Raw genomic sequence first — 14,727 nt, 5'->3', positions numbered from 1 at the left:
CAGACGCAGCTGGTAGGATGTTTTACCTTCATATTTTTTAAAGTTGTTTTTGTGTTTTTTTTTTTTTTAATTTTTAAAAGAGGCTTTCACAAACTTTTAACTTTGCTAGTTAAAATGTATGAATTTATCACATTTTTTATTATTAATAAAAAAATAAATACGTATAAAAATTATATAAAAAGAATCAAATCTTAAATCTCAGACTCGTCTGTAATGTACTTAAAAATATGAATGTCCGTTGACGTATCCCCATTGACGGTATTCCTGTGGAAGCTGTTTGCTTCAATATTACTGTTTGTTGTGAGACACAACGTGACCATTTGCTGTTTACTGTCCACAGCATCAATTTCTGTGTGCGTGTATTCCCTTTCTGAAAGGTTCCTTTTGATTGGTTGTCTTCCACAGCACATAAATGGAGAAATGTGGCCCATGTATAAGTTCCAGATAAGCAGACAGGCCATCATAACGGATATCACGGCCAGCGCCACTTGCATTACTATCCATTTATTCTCACTGCTCTGATTTGTAGCATATGACGGAGGCTCTTCAGTTTTATGCAAACCTGATGATGTTGTGTAGCTTTCAGGAAGGATTCCCAATGTGGTCTTAATCTTATCTGTCACATCTTCTGGTAATTGTTCACGTAAGTCATAAATGGCCAGTGTTTGGGTGTACTGTCGCTCTTTCACCCGCTCGACTGACGTGCAGGTATAGCGTCCGGCGTCAGCGGCTGAGGCGTTGGAGATAAGGATGCCATCACTATAAATAGTATGCTTTCTGTTTGAGTTGGGGAGTGGCTTTCCAGCAAAATTCCAGTTGACCTGGGCCAGGTTAGAGTCTGCTCGACACAGCAATCTAATGTTGTTTCCCAGCACCAGGGAGCGGATCTTTGGTTCCACGGTAGCTGATGAAGGGAAAATCATGTTAAATAAAGCCCTGATTTTAATGTCGAATCAAAAAAAAGTTACTATATACCTGTTGGGCATCGAGTGGTATCCCCGTCTTTCAGGCTTTGTATCAGATTACTAAAATGCAAAAAGTGTGACATTAACTGTCGGCACACTTAATTATAGTCAAGCAGATATTAGATATGCAAAGTGGTGGTTAAAGGAATGGTTTACTCAGCTACAAAAAAAGCTAAAGTTGATCATTTTATTTTATTGTTAAAAAGTGTAGTAAGCAATTTCTGAGAAATGCTGTTAAAAGTGGATCGGACCGAGCACCACAACACACTTTTAGCCAATCATCAGTAGGGGGCGTATTCACCCATGATGGGGGAGGAGAGAGAGTGAGCAAGAGGGAGATTTGAAGAAAGACTGTAGAAAGAGATGGCTGAGAGACATTACAAAAAAGCAAAGATCAGAGGAATATCACTGGAAAGAGAAGGTTATGATCAGGCAAGAGCTTTAGGACCCGTGTTAATATTGGAAAAGCTGTCCAGCACTGGAGAGACCCAAATGGGAAGGCCTGAACTAAAATTATTTATGTCCACATTGTGTATCGTAATCTGAATTGTATGTCCATGCCGCTCTTTCGTTTTCTGGAAAATATCTGCATTGGTTTCTATGGCAATGACGTTGCGTTGGTAGGTATACAGCAAAAACAACAACAACAAAAGCAGCATGGAGGTGTTTGCAATACAGATGTTGTCATATTTACAACACGTGGAGCCACCTCACTGGACTACTGCATCTTCTGAGGCAGCGGCAGAAACGTAGGAGGCTGGTATGAACGGCTTTATTCCGTGCTGTCGTCTCTGCCAGTCTCAAAACATGTCTTCGTTATATTGCCATTTTCTGCTTGTCCAGCACTTTGCAACAACACAGCCTTGTTTCTGCACCGATTTTTAACATGTTTTCTATAACAGTGTCTGACGTTTACATTTCACATGGCGTGAAAAGGTCACATAAACCACATGAAATCCAATCAGAGCGGTCAGACTCAAACGGATTTCCAGAAATGTGATTTGAATAGGATTTCAAACCACATATGAATGTAACTTGAAACGGATGTAAAAATCGCATTTTGTGTGGGTTTTTTTTTTTTTTTTTGCCGTTCACAATGTCTGAATTTGATCGCATTTCAATCAGATATGCGCAAAATTCAGATTTGGACTGACAGTTTGAATGTAGCCTACGAGACATCTGCTCTTTGGGGGCGGAGCAATAAAGGGAGGGGTGCGTTTGTTTGGGTAGATTTCAAAAATCAATAGCGTTTCACAGAAATCACTTACTACACCTTTAAATAAATCTTAACATTTTAAAAGATTACATTTAAAATTAATAAACCAAAAATGTAAGTTATTTGCTGAAAAATAAAATGAGTTTAATAAATATATAATATTATTACATTAGTTACAGTGAAAGGGAATTCAGAAGACTTGGAATATAGTGTACGAGACACTTTTAAGGTGTTTTTCTTTTTTGTCCTTCTTGGAGTTTGATAGCCCCTAGTTATATTCTATATGCTTTTGTTGTATGGAAATGAACAGCGTGAACAGGAAATTCACAAGGAAGCAACAAGGAAATTCATGTAGGTTTGGAACCACATGACGTATGGCAATTTTGATATGGGATTGTGCTTGTGTGTGAGGGTCTTACCCTTTTGCATTCTCAGGTGATCTAGAGCACCATTGAGCTGTGGCGTCCCAGGCACAGTAAGGGTCTCTGGCCAGCACACAGTCCAGACAGGAAGAATAATGACTGCAGTTGCTGACGGGCATCTGGACAACCCCAGACGCAGAGCCTGCATACAACTGGACCAGACAGACAACTCATGATGATTCATGCATTTTTTCAGGATGAACAATGCAGCTAAACATTCCATCACTTTGGCTTTCTAATCATTAGCGATTAAGAGTCATTACAAAAATAATAATGTAATTATGTGAAAATGACTCCTTAATTAATACTGTTTACGCTTTTATTCAAATAAACACTAAAGTGTCTTTAAGGACACAAAAACAAACAAACAACGGGACCATGTAGTTCGATTCATCAACAACTAACCAGTTCTTATCACTGAATCAAAAACATTCGTACAACCAGTTCTTTTAGTTCAAAATTAAGTTCCTGGTTTGTGCACTTTACAATGTACAGCATTAGTAGAGAATATCTTTCATATGAAAACAAAATGGACATTATAACTGAATTATACCCAAATGAATCAAATCAAATCGAGAGCCTGTGAACCTAAATATAATCAAATCGGCAAATACATTAGCAGAAAGATAATCTCTTTCATATGGAAGCAAAATGAACATTAGAACTGAATTATAACAAAATGAATCAGAATCAAATTGAGAGCCTGAGAATCTGAATATAATCGAATCAGCAAACATATACAGCATTGGCAGAGAGAGAGTCTATTTCATATGTAAGAAAAATGAACATTAGAACTGAATTATACCCAAATAAATCAGAATATAATTGAATCAGCAAATTTATATCTATACTTAGCCCCAGTTTTGTGTACCTGATTCTGGTGAAGTCGTAGGACGTCAATCTGCTCAGTGTTCTGAAACAGTTTTATTTCTTCAATTATGTGCATTTCTCCATCATAGTTCACTGCTTTCTGCACATAACCGTTTTCTGATGGAAAACAGAAAACAATTGCACTTGCACTACAAAAACAAAATTTTACGTCCAGCTTTTTTCAACACTACTTAACAAAAAAAACAACAAAAACAAATTCAATAGGTTGTAATTCAAACAGCTTACAATTAACATTCCTCTGAATGACAGTTTACACACACCCTCTAACTGACTTTAAAGACCTGCTCTGCCCTAGAGGCTAATGGGAATCTCACCTGTGCCGACAAACATCACAGGATAGGACTGTCCGTCCAATGCAGTTACGAGGTCTACGACAAGGCGGGTCAACAGCGGGCCTCTCTTGAACAGCAGGGGCTTGCCTGTGATTGGACGGACAGCGTCGTCCATGAGAGGCTGGTCTCGGATGAACTGTAGGGTTTTATCAGGGAGGTCCAGCGACCTTTTTATTCCCATATTCCTCGCTGCGTTGTTGATGCACTGCGAAGATTGCACATGAAAATAAGATATATTTTTAAAATATTTGGTACACTAGCAAAAAAATACTATAATTTTACAATAAATATACCCCATTTAAATCATGTTTTTTGGATAATATCATTATTCTTTGACATTTGTTACAGTAGAATTTAAATACCATGTTATATAAATAGGGCTCTTAAAGTATACCATGGTACATCTCAAAAAAATCTTGGTACATGGTAGTTTTTTAATATTTTAACTATTTTAACATATTACACACATCCCCTTAAAGACTAAACCAATAGTGATCACTCACAGCTCCTGGTCGGGGGACAGGAAGCTCTCCATTGTATGTGACCCACTTCACATCAGACATTTCCACGGGCACCTCCGTCTTAAACTTGCCACGAGAGAACACCTCACTGATATCGGTTACATTAAATGCACAAACCGCTGAAGACTGATCTGTTGAGCTTCTGCATACACAAACACAACTGTGAGCTGAACGAATGAGTAAATTCAGATACAGAATAGAAATAAATGTTTAAAAAAAAAGACCATGCAAGACGAAACTTACGATTGAGAGGTGAAGACAGCGTAAAAGACACTTTTCCTCCATTTCTTGGAGCGGACATGGAAGACGTCCTGTATGACATAGGGTAGACTGGGCTCAGAGACAGAGCAGTCCAGACGAGCCTTTAAGAAGGAGGTCCATTTCCTCTGGAGGGTCCTTAGACCACCCACATCGCCCTGTACAACAGGGGAAAATGACATAAGTCTTTACAAGATCAAGGCTAAATCTGCTAAATCCTTCCGTTTGCACCACTTCTGACTGGGATCAGTGAAGTGTTACCTTGCAGACTCTGGCGACACGCGACACCACAAGCTTGTTGTAGAAGTCGTACTCCATGGCGTTCTCACTGAAGAACATGTAGACTTTGTCATCATCACCCTCGGGACTGTCCTCACTTTCTGGGACCACGTCCATGTAGACGAATCTCGGCTCTTGAGTGGGTAGAGAAATGTGACTTTTCACTTTGTTCAGAGCAGTGTTGTTATTATTAACTAAAACTAAAATTGTTTTCTGTAACTGAAATACAGCTAAAAATAATATAGATATAAATCTTACATTTATAGAACTTAAAATTAGAAAGGTTTCTACAGAGCCCCGCGCATGACATGCAGGAAAAAAATAGAAGGCTTTACTAAGTCGTTACCTCGATTTGCTAAATCATGCGCACAATTTAGCAAATCGAGGGAGCGAAATAGTAAATCGCGCACACAATTTACTTTTTTCATGCATGTCATGTGCGGGGCTTCATAGGTTTCCTTGGCAAATAAATAATTAAATTACTAAAAATTACAAACTTTATATAGATAATAAATTACTATTAATGACTAAATTTAAGTTGAAGGAAAATTACTAAAACTGAAAAAGAAATAAATTATATAAAAATATTTTTTAAAAATTACAAAAGCACACAAAATTACTAAATTTTGATTTAGCAAATCAAGGGAACGACTTAGTAAAGCGTGCATGTGATTTAGCTTTCTATTTTTTTCCTGCATGTAGAAACCTTTAAGTTTTTTAATGTAAGATTTATATTCTATATTATTTTTAGTTTTATTTTATATCAATAAAATGACAAAAGCACATAAAAAAATTACTAAAATTGAAATGAGAACTGAAATTATTAATTAAAAAAGCTCATTCAAAATATTAATAAATACGATGAAAGCATAAAAATAATACCAAAATAACACTAGTTTGGAAACAATTTTCTAATACGTTACGCCATAACTAACACCATCATTTTAAATTTTAGTTTAGTTTTTTTTAGTAATGATCCAAAACAAAAGTTCAAAACAATCATTAAACTTAAATTTTAATCAGATTATATAAATAATATAAAAACTTCTGGTAATAAAACCAGCTATAAACTATAAAATAGGATATTTACACGAAGCCTTTCATTAATATACAATTAGACTAATAAAAGCATGTAATTAGTCTTTAGGCTTGATCGAGATGCAGCGGCGCTGTGCAGACTGATCAGCCTATGACATCAAAGTACCGAGAGAGTGTTTGGAGAGCATATGACTTTTGAATTGCTCTCACGGTACTTTGATGTGTTTCCTGGATGAAGTCTTGTCATCATGTCCGACATACCATTGAGCCAAGAGCTCTTAAACACTGTCCGCAGTGTAGCGGGAGAGGTGCGGAGTAGGACCGGCTCCGAACCCAGAAAGTTTAAGGACGTGGCAGAATACAGGTCTTGATCTATGGCAAAAGAAATAAAATAATTAAAAATAAATAAATAAATATAATTTTTCCTCCCACCATAATGCATTCAAAGTGCCCCATTATTCTATTTTAAAGGTCCCTAACTTTCTCTCCTACAAGAGGTTTACATTTTTCTCATACATTGCACATCACCTCTTTTCTCAAAGAGTCTGAAAACAGTTTGAATATTCAGTCTCTCTAAAGTCCTCCTCTCTGAAAGCCTACTCTGCTCTGATTGGTCAGATGGCCTAGTCTATTGTGATTAAAACTCTTCCAGGCCTGAGCTACAACTACAGTGTTTGAGGGTCAAAGTAGATGTTGTTCACGGGCAGCCAGTGAAGACCTGGAAAAAATACTGGCTGACCATAGTTCTTTTAAGAGACAATAACTTCATTTGTCGTGCACTTTGCATTTTTAGACATTTGCAGACCTTTTACATTCACAAACAGCTATATTATACACTGCATGAAAGATAATATTCGAAAGAACATAATTGGGGCACTTTAAACTGCTAAAAAAGCCGCATGGACGACATACATACCAACCATGACAGAAGAGGATCTCTGGAACGGATCGAAAGGACATTTCCCCCTCCCGTCTTCCTGCTTTCCCTCCAGCTTCAGCTGCCCGTCACTGTACGTCTGTTCAAACAAATGCAATGAACGCAAGGTTTTTTTTATCTTGTTTTTCAACACTATGACACTAGCGCATGATGGATCACATGAAACCTGACGTTCCTAATCTCATACCAGGAAGAAAGTGAAAGTGATTTACAAACGTGAAGTTTGGAGCAGATCGGACACTGTATGCCTGAATTACAACAACTTCCTGTTTTGTGGCGTTAATTGCATACATTAGCACTTAGCCAAGTGTTGCATGATTTTACTTCATGGCATATTTAAATGTGTTTCTGGGAGTGAATTACAGTGTAAAGCATGCCATTTCCTGTTGCCAGCAGGTGGCACTATGACTAACTGAATATTGGCATATAGATGTCTTCAGGCCAGGACTCTTATCACACACGTGAAGTCTGGGGTAGATCGGACACTGTGTGGACACGCCCTTCAACGAAAACTCAAGATCTTTGATATTTATCATCGCTAAGGCCTTAAGATTAGAATGACAACATATGATGTTGATCTGGTTTAATTTCTATGAGGAGTTAATCACAGAGTAAAACATGTCATTTCCTGTTGCCCGCAGGTGGTGCTATGACTGTAACTGATTATTGCCATGTAGATGTCTTCAGGCCAGGACTCTAATAAAACATGTGAAGTTTGGGGAAGATCAGACATTGTATGTACGAGTTACATCAACTCCCTGTTTTATGGCGAAACATCGAACTTTGTCAGGCCGCCACGGATAACACCCTTCAGTGAAAACCCAAGATCTTCACAATTTAACGTCACAAAGGCCTTTAGACCTTTAGACTGACTAAATATGATGTTGATCTATTGAGCCATTTTGCCACACCTAATTCTGAAACCCATATCAGACGTAAATTTTCACCACTTCTGATGCGTGTGCAAAGTTTCATGAGTTTTCGAGCATGTTTAGGCCCTCAAAAATGTGATTCATTTCGGAGGAGAATAATTATTGACCGAGCAATTACAATAGGGTCCTCACACCATCGGTGCTCGGGCCCTAAATATTTTTAAAAACATGAAAATATATTGTTTTTCTGGTCATGTCACTTACTATGTAATCGCAGGTGGGGCTAAAGGCGTTTGTTCCGCACACGTACATCACGCTGTCATTCATTTGATGCAGCATCCGTACATAATTGCGACAGTCAATCTGAAAAGGTGATCAATCAGATTTTTGATATCATATAGAAAAACAACCTCCCTTGTTCAGAGAATTTACACTGATGTGTTTGTGTCTTTCAGCATGTATGGCAGTTATCTCTACTCACGTCAGGATGTTTTCCTTTGGAGGTGCATTCCTTTTGTTTCTCCTCTGTAACCTTCCAAAACACCTGATGGGTGGAGAGAAATCAATACAGGCTATACAGATGTGCTGCTTTGAAACAGGGTGAAAGAATTCTGTTATGTTGTTGCCAAGAGATAAAGGAAAGGAAATCAAACCGGCACCTTAGACTTGGCAACGGAGATATCATTCATGTCAAGGGCGTAGACGGCCTCTCTTGCCCCCAACACCAGCAAACCCAGATCCTCCATAATCAGCATTGTGGAGTAATTCCAAATACCATCCTCTTTAAACGTGATCACATGGTTATCTAAGGACAAAAACATAAATGCATGTAGAATAACAATGCGTTTTCTATTTGCCAAACACGAATATGGTCCAACTCTAAAGGAGGTGCTTAACCTTCGGAAGATGATTGATCAGCAACCACAGGAGGTCAAAGCAAATATTAACTATATATGTGAACATGTATGTTTTATTTTTCATTCATTTGCATTAGAGTGCAAAAGTGTTCACCCCCTTTTCAGCGGTGCTGGATTTTTTCCTTTCATTTCTCCCATAGGGATTTTAAAGCATTAAAGCATTATAGGTTTCTGAACCAAGCCAACCAGCTACGAGGTGAATCGTAACATTACTAAATTTGGAAAAAAAAAAAAATAGTATTTTAAAACTGAACAAAAAGACAAAGGTACCAGTCAACGGTTTTAGTGATGGAAAGAACTACAATCCCATGAAGCATTGCGAACAGCATAATCAAATAAAAAAACTATGGAGAAATATAAAACTACTCATTTAAAAATGTTGATTATATTTATAAAAACAATATATTTTAAGTTGATTGCAATATACATATATACACACAAATATTTCAGTATTTTGAAAGCGTAGGGAGATAGACTCTACGTCATTCGCAGTGCTTCATGGGAGTAGGCAGAGATAAAGAGATCTTTTGGCACATTTTGCTTTTTTCGACTCTCTGATTGGTGGAATTTTTTGTACAGCATCATGGGTATTGTAGTTTTCACCACAAATTCCGCTGTTAAACACGATTATGAAGTTAAAATAATGCAGGCTTCAACAGAAGCAAATACTATCGATTAACAACCTCGTAGCTCACAGTAAGGCTGTCTTTAAAGGTTTATAATTTATCGTTAAAATTCAATTTCCCTATAAAGAGAAAATGAATAGGATTTTTACTTCTGGAACTCGACTATTGCACTGTATGGGGATTTTCAACACTATTACAAAAATTTGGCGACATGTACATTACATTTTGTATTTTAAACATAAAAATGTAGTTTATTTTCAAGTTCATAAAATAAATAAACATATATTTATTTACATTAAAAAACATCCCAGAATCTGTTGCAAGTAACAGGGTTGCAAATTAAACTTCCACTCAGAAGGTACTAGTCTGGTACCAAATGTTCTTTTGTAGTTATTGATAAACTAGTAGTTATCTGAAAACTACTTTTCATAAAGCAAAATATTTGTTTGATAATTTATTCTTACAATAACAGGGTTGACTATTGAGCTTGATGAATGCACTCAACACTGCAATTTGTGTAAAAATTAAGAAAAGTGAATGAAATTATTTACTTGTCCTCCCATCATGTTGTAGAAAGTGTCCAACTTATGTCATTTTGTTGGGTGTCAAAATGTTAAAGTAATAATTTTTTTGTAGAAGGGGAAAATTATGTAGTAACAGGGTTGAATGCAAAATGTGGGACGTTTAAATATTTTTAGTGCATTTTTGGTCATTAAAATTAGTTTATTGTTGAAGTTTTACAACAATGAATTGAATATAATTTTGATAGATTAAGTCAAAATTGTGATTTACATTGTCATATTATTTTAATTGTTAGATACAGTCAAAAAGTTCAAGAGGTGTCACATGTCAAAATCACCCTAGTAAGATGACATACAGACATTTGATGCATACTTTATGTTAGATAATAGTTTATGGAAAATATAGAAAACAATGAGATTTGTGTACTGTATTTGCTACATATGCTAATGCTAATATTTAGCTCACAGTTGTACACAATTGTAAACTCAACAAAGAAGACTCTTACCTTCATATTGAATGGTTTTTCGGGCTGTACTATTCAGATTGCTCCATCCAGCATAGGCCACATGTCAGGAAGATGCCATACAGAACAATGAAGAACAACAAAGGAGAATACATGGCTTTGTTCTTCACTTGAACAAAAAAACTACAAAATTATTACTTCAATATTTAGCATATTTAATAATCAGCTTTTAAGTCATGTTTTTCCATAGTAGACTGGGTTATGTAGGCGTCCGTATCCAACATATACGTTTATCATTTGAGAGTTTTTGTTGCCAAAAGTGGTAGTCCATGATGCTGAATGCTGAAGGAGTGGAAATAAACCTTGTCCACGGTCCCGTCTACATCTGTAGAACAAAAACAAACGTTAAACAGATCTATTTCAAAAGACACACATTCATTTGATCCCACTTCCCAAATAAGGAAATTCACCTGAAGGCCTGTTCCTGCATGAAGTGCACTGAACCATAGATTTCAACTGGAGAGTGACAATAGAAAACTAAATCCTCCACTTAAACTCATCCCTTAGTAAACACCTCAACTCAAAGCCCCTTTACCTAAACATTCCTCGCAATACTGTATTTAACACCAGGAATTCACCGGTGACTCATTGTTGTTGAACACAAGAAACACAGGTCGTTTTCCCACTCAGTTTGGGCTGGATGTGTGCAAGGAGGCAGGCTGAGGCTTGTGTGGATTAGGGTACAAGGATACCTGAAATTGTTGATGCCTGAGGCTGAAAACTCGCTTAAACACCACCGTATGTTCGCGTGACGCTGTGTGAAATAATTTACAACATCTGACATGTTTGAAATGTTTACATTCAAATGAGACGCTCTTGTCTACGTGTTCGATTGAGCAACATCCAAAGGTTCAAGATTAAGAAATAACATCCTGAAAACAAACGTAAAATAGCTAATTTTTGAAAGTCAGGCATGATAAGAGCTAGTTTTCTGAAGAAAATGTGATTGCTTGCTTGTGCAAAAAATAAGTGAGCATGATTTTTCTACTTTGCCAGTTGCCCTATCAAAAACAGTTATACTGGTTAGTCAAGCACAGAGGAAGAATCAAATGAATCATTCAGTTCACTGCAGACAGGCTTGCTGTTACTCATCAAATCGAATTATTGCTGAGTAAGAACTTATCAGACGAGCCTCTCCCACCTGTTCACATTCTCACAGGGCTGGTAGATTTAGGCTGTTACTTGTTGCCTCGCTGCCTTATCAGGAAATGACTCTGCAGGCAGCGTTTGCACATGAAGGTACCTCACAAAACTGATTTCGGACAGACTTCTGAGGCAGCGTAACAGTTTAATGATAGAGCGAACTTTGGTGAAAACTAACCAAATATTTAATTACTACAGTAGTAATTTCTCGCTAAAAATTACATCAGAAGTGGAAAACAATGGTCAAAAATGTACATTTACACACAAACTGACCACCAACCACAACTTTCAGACGGCATCTTTATTTTTTAAGCTCAACTGTATGGAAAGCACAGGATTGTGGGATATCAGAGGCAAAGGATACATCTGCTGCCTTCAAAAAGTTTTCGGACACAGCCTTAGTCTTGAACAGTTTCAAACAGATCAGAGATTTGCAGACTACCGTATATAATATATACACATAATACACAATTATTATTAATTTTTATTGTTTTTATATACTGTAGCAATAAATGTAAAATATAATAAATAAATAAATATTTCTTAAAAGGTTTCAAATAAATTAGAGCATTTTTTTATTCTAAATACATTAAAACCCAAATTTTACATACAATTATCCAATATTGCTATCAAATTCAAATTTAAGCCTCTAGCATAATAGCATTAACAGTAAAATAATAATAATAATTCATAAAAAAATTATTTGAAATAATAAATCAAGGCACTTTTTATTAATTTTTTATTTTATTTAAAAATACATTAGTGCAATTTGTATAAAATTACCTAAATGCAGTTATTTTATGATTAACATTTTTAAATCAATTAAAATTAATTTAAATATCTTTGGGGAAATAAAGTAAAACAAAACAAAAAGTCAGGGTGATACAACTGGCTTCATTAAAACAAAAAAGGCTTCATTAAAAGAATGAAATTCTTAAAAAAGTGAACCTTAAGCAGTTTATATTTTAACAATAACATAATATTTTATTTTTATTAAGATTATTATTATTATTTTAAAAATGTTATAAATATCTGAAATTTTATTTAATTATTTATTCTTTAACAAATCAATAAAGAAAAAACATGAAACAGGAAGTGATATCATTGACATCTCATCTAAAGACCCTGATGACACATCGAGGGAATTACAAAGGTTAGAGCTAGAAAATCCATTTAATATCTCTTGTGTCATACTGTCTTTATTCAAATTTCGCAACTGGTAGTTCCAGCTTCAGGTATAAATAGAGGCCTTTTTAACTGAACTAAGATCATGGTTCCTGAGCATTCAAGGTTCAGGTTGAACTGGCACGCTTTATGATTTATTAACCTGCAGCCCTCCAATGACACTCCATGTGTCACACATATTGCGAAACACTTTTACGTTGGAAAACACACCCAGTTTGGCCTTTGTTCGTTCAATTCACTAAAACAAATATGCTTTATAATTGTGAATGCTGGAGGTGGTATTCAATCAGCTAAAGGTAAAGCTCTTTGTAGAACAACAATAACAACAAAATGCTATTGTGGCAGTGCTATAGCATATATATTAACAAACCAAGACACTGGTAAATTGTACTTAAACTAAAAGTGCAGGTAAGTGCACAGTTGCATCACATGAAGACCTGGGTAAACAGATGGGTGTAAAAAAGGAACATTCCCTTCTAACGTTCAGGGCAAGTCAGAGCAGGACTTGAGAAGTTGTTTTATGCGTAATGCGTCACTTACAGTGGAACCGAGAAGTACACTCAAAAAGTGAAGAAACTTTAACATCCATAGAACCTTTCCATTCCACAAAAGGTTCTTTATAATAGTGGAAAATGTTTTTTAGATTAATAAAATGTTCTTCACACAAATGTTCTTTTTAAAAACTGTTCACTGAAAGGTTCTTTGGGGAACCAAAAATGGTTCTTCTATGGTATTGCTGTGAAAACCCCCTTTGGAACCTTCATTTTTAAGAGTGCACTTGGACTTTTCATCGCATTAGATAACAAAATATGAGTCTGAGTTATTTTTGCAATGACATTTTTTTTTTGCGTTAATGTATTAAGTCAGTTCTTCTCAAGTTCTCACAGCCAGTGTCCACAAAAGGTGAATTTCATCACATTAACTATGAACTAACGTTTGACAACCACAAAGTGAATATTTTTAATCCTCATTATGAACAACATATTTAGTTTTATCATTTAAAACGCTTTACATGTGAGCTTCTGTTATCGTTCTTTAAAACGAATGCCACTTGGTTTGATACTTGAATCTAACGCAATGACATTTTAAGTGTGAGGGTCCAAATACTTGTGAAGCAATGTTGTCGTTTCTATTTTCCTTCCTTTTTCTTGATCAATAATACGTTTAGTCTAAGTAAACTGATGTCAATGTATAGTATAGTACACATGGAGTCACAGTAAACCCTGTTCAAACTATGAAGAAGCTAATGCACCTATACATGAATAAGCGTAGCGCTTAATTAAGTATTTATGTCTACATTCTACTAAATTAGCCTAAACAAATATTATTACAACTCGCCCAAAAACATAAATCAACTCACCAGAGATATCAGAAATGCTCTTGAATGGCTGAATAAATGTCGCTCATGAATATGTGTAGTCAGTCAGCATGTACTTCGTCGAGTCTGACTGGGTGTGTGATCCACCCACACCTGCGACTGCCACCTCCTGCTCATGAATCACCTGTCAGCTGCTTTCTTGATGCTTGTAAAATTATCAGATGTTGTTGCTGCCTTCACATGCTATCGGAAATACGAGTTTCCTAGTGGGAAATAGGACATGAACGCCCTCTCAAGTCGTACTACTGGGAGACTCGGAGATAATTTTTAATTTTTTTTAAGGGGCGTGTCTGCTATGACTTCACTGTAAACCCCCACTGCTGTGATTGGCTGGCATCTTTCCATTTGAAAAAGTATTACTCTCTCTTTTAGCACGATTTTACTATTACAGCTCTCAAGGTTAACTAATCATGAAAAGTGCTACATTACATTTGAATCTATGGCATTATATTTAGATAGTGGCATGAAAGGCTGCAGTGATGAACAGCCGAACACAGACATGTTGTTGAGCGCATGAAAGCAGTCATCTTTGAATGCAACTCAGTTTCTGCACACTAACAAGTGCTTTCATTGTAACTAACAGTGCAAACGCGATATAACTAAGAGATTCGTTGAATAAAACGGGAATCAGATCAGGCATTAGAACAGTAGGAGTAACTGAGTTATCGTAAAAGTCTGTTTGCAAAGCCTGTGCTGAAATGC

At 36.2% G+C, this 14,727-nt stretch overlaps 1 protein-coding gene across 1 annotated transcript; it reads right to left on the bottom strand.

The window, feature by feature from the left end:
- Positions 1 to 101: 101 nt before the first annotated feature.
- si:ch211-129c21.1 (uncharacterized protein LOC563087 homolog) lies at positions 102 to 14,248 on the bottom strand. Its single transcript, XM_051909926.1, is given in 16 exon segments — positions 102 to 904; positions 976 to 1,025; positions 2,601 to 2,755; positions 3,475 to 3,590; positions 3,809 to 4,031; positions 4,330 to 4,489; positions 4,591 to 4,763; positions 4,867 to 5,018; positions 6,184 to 6,294; positions 6,839 to 6,938; positions 7,996 to 8,094; positions 8,213 to 8,275; positions 8,391 to 8,536; positions 10,302 to 10,365; positions 10,367 to 10,644; positions 14,008 to 14,248. Coding segments are annotated over 15 exon segments (2,373 nt in total). The 5' UTR covers positions 10,415 to 10,644; positions 14,008 to 14,248; the 3' UTR covers positions 102 to 191.
- Positions 14,249 to 14,727: the final 479 nt, after the last annotated feature.

The sequence above is a fragment of the Ctenopharyngodon idella genome, chromosome 10 (assembly GCF_019924925.1).
Source record: "Ctenopharyngodon idella isolate HZGC_01 chromosome 10, HZGC01, whole genome shotgun sequence".
Lineage (NCBI taxonomy): Eukaryota > Metazoa > Chordata > Actinopteri > Cypriniformes > Xenocyprididae > Ctenopharyngodon > Ctenopharyngodon idella.
The sequence above is the reverse complement of the archived record's forward strand: the minus strand, read 5'-3'. Positions and strand labels throughout refer to the sequence as shown.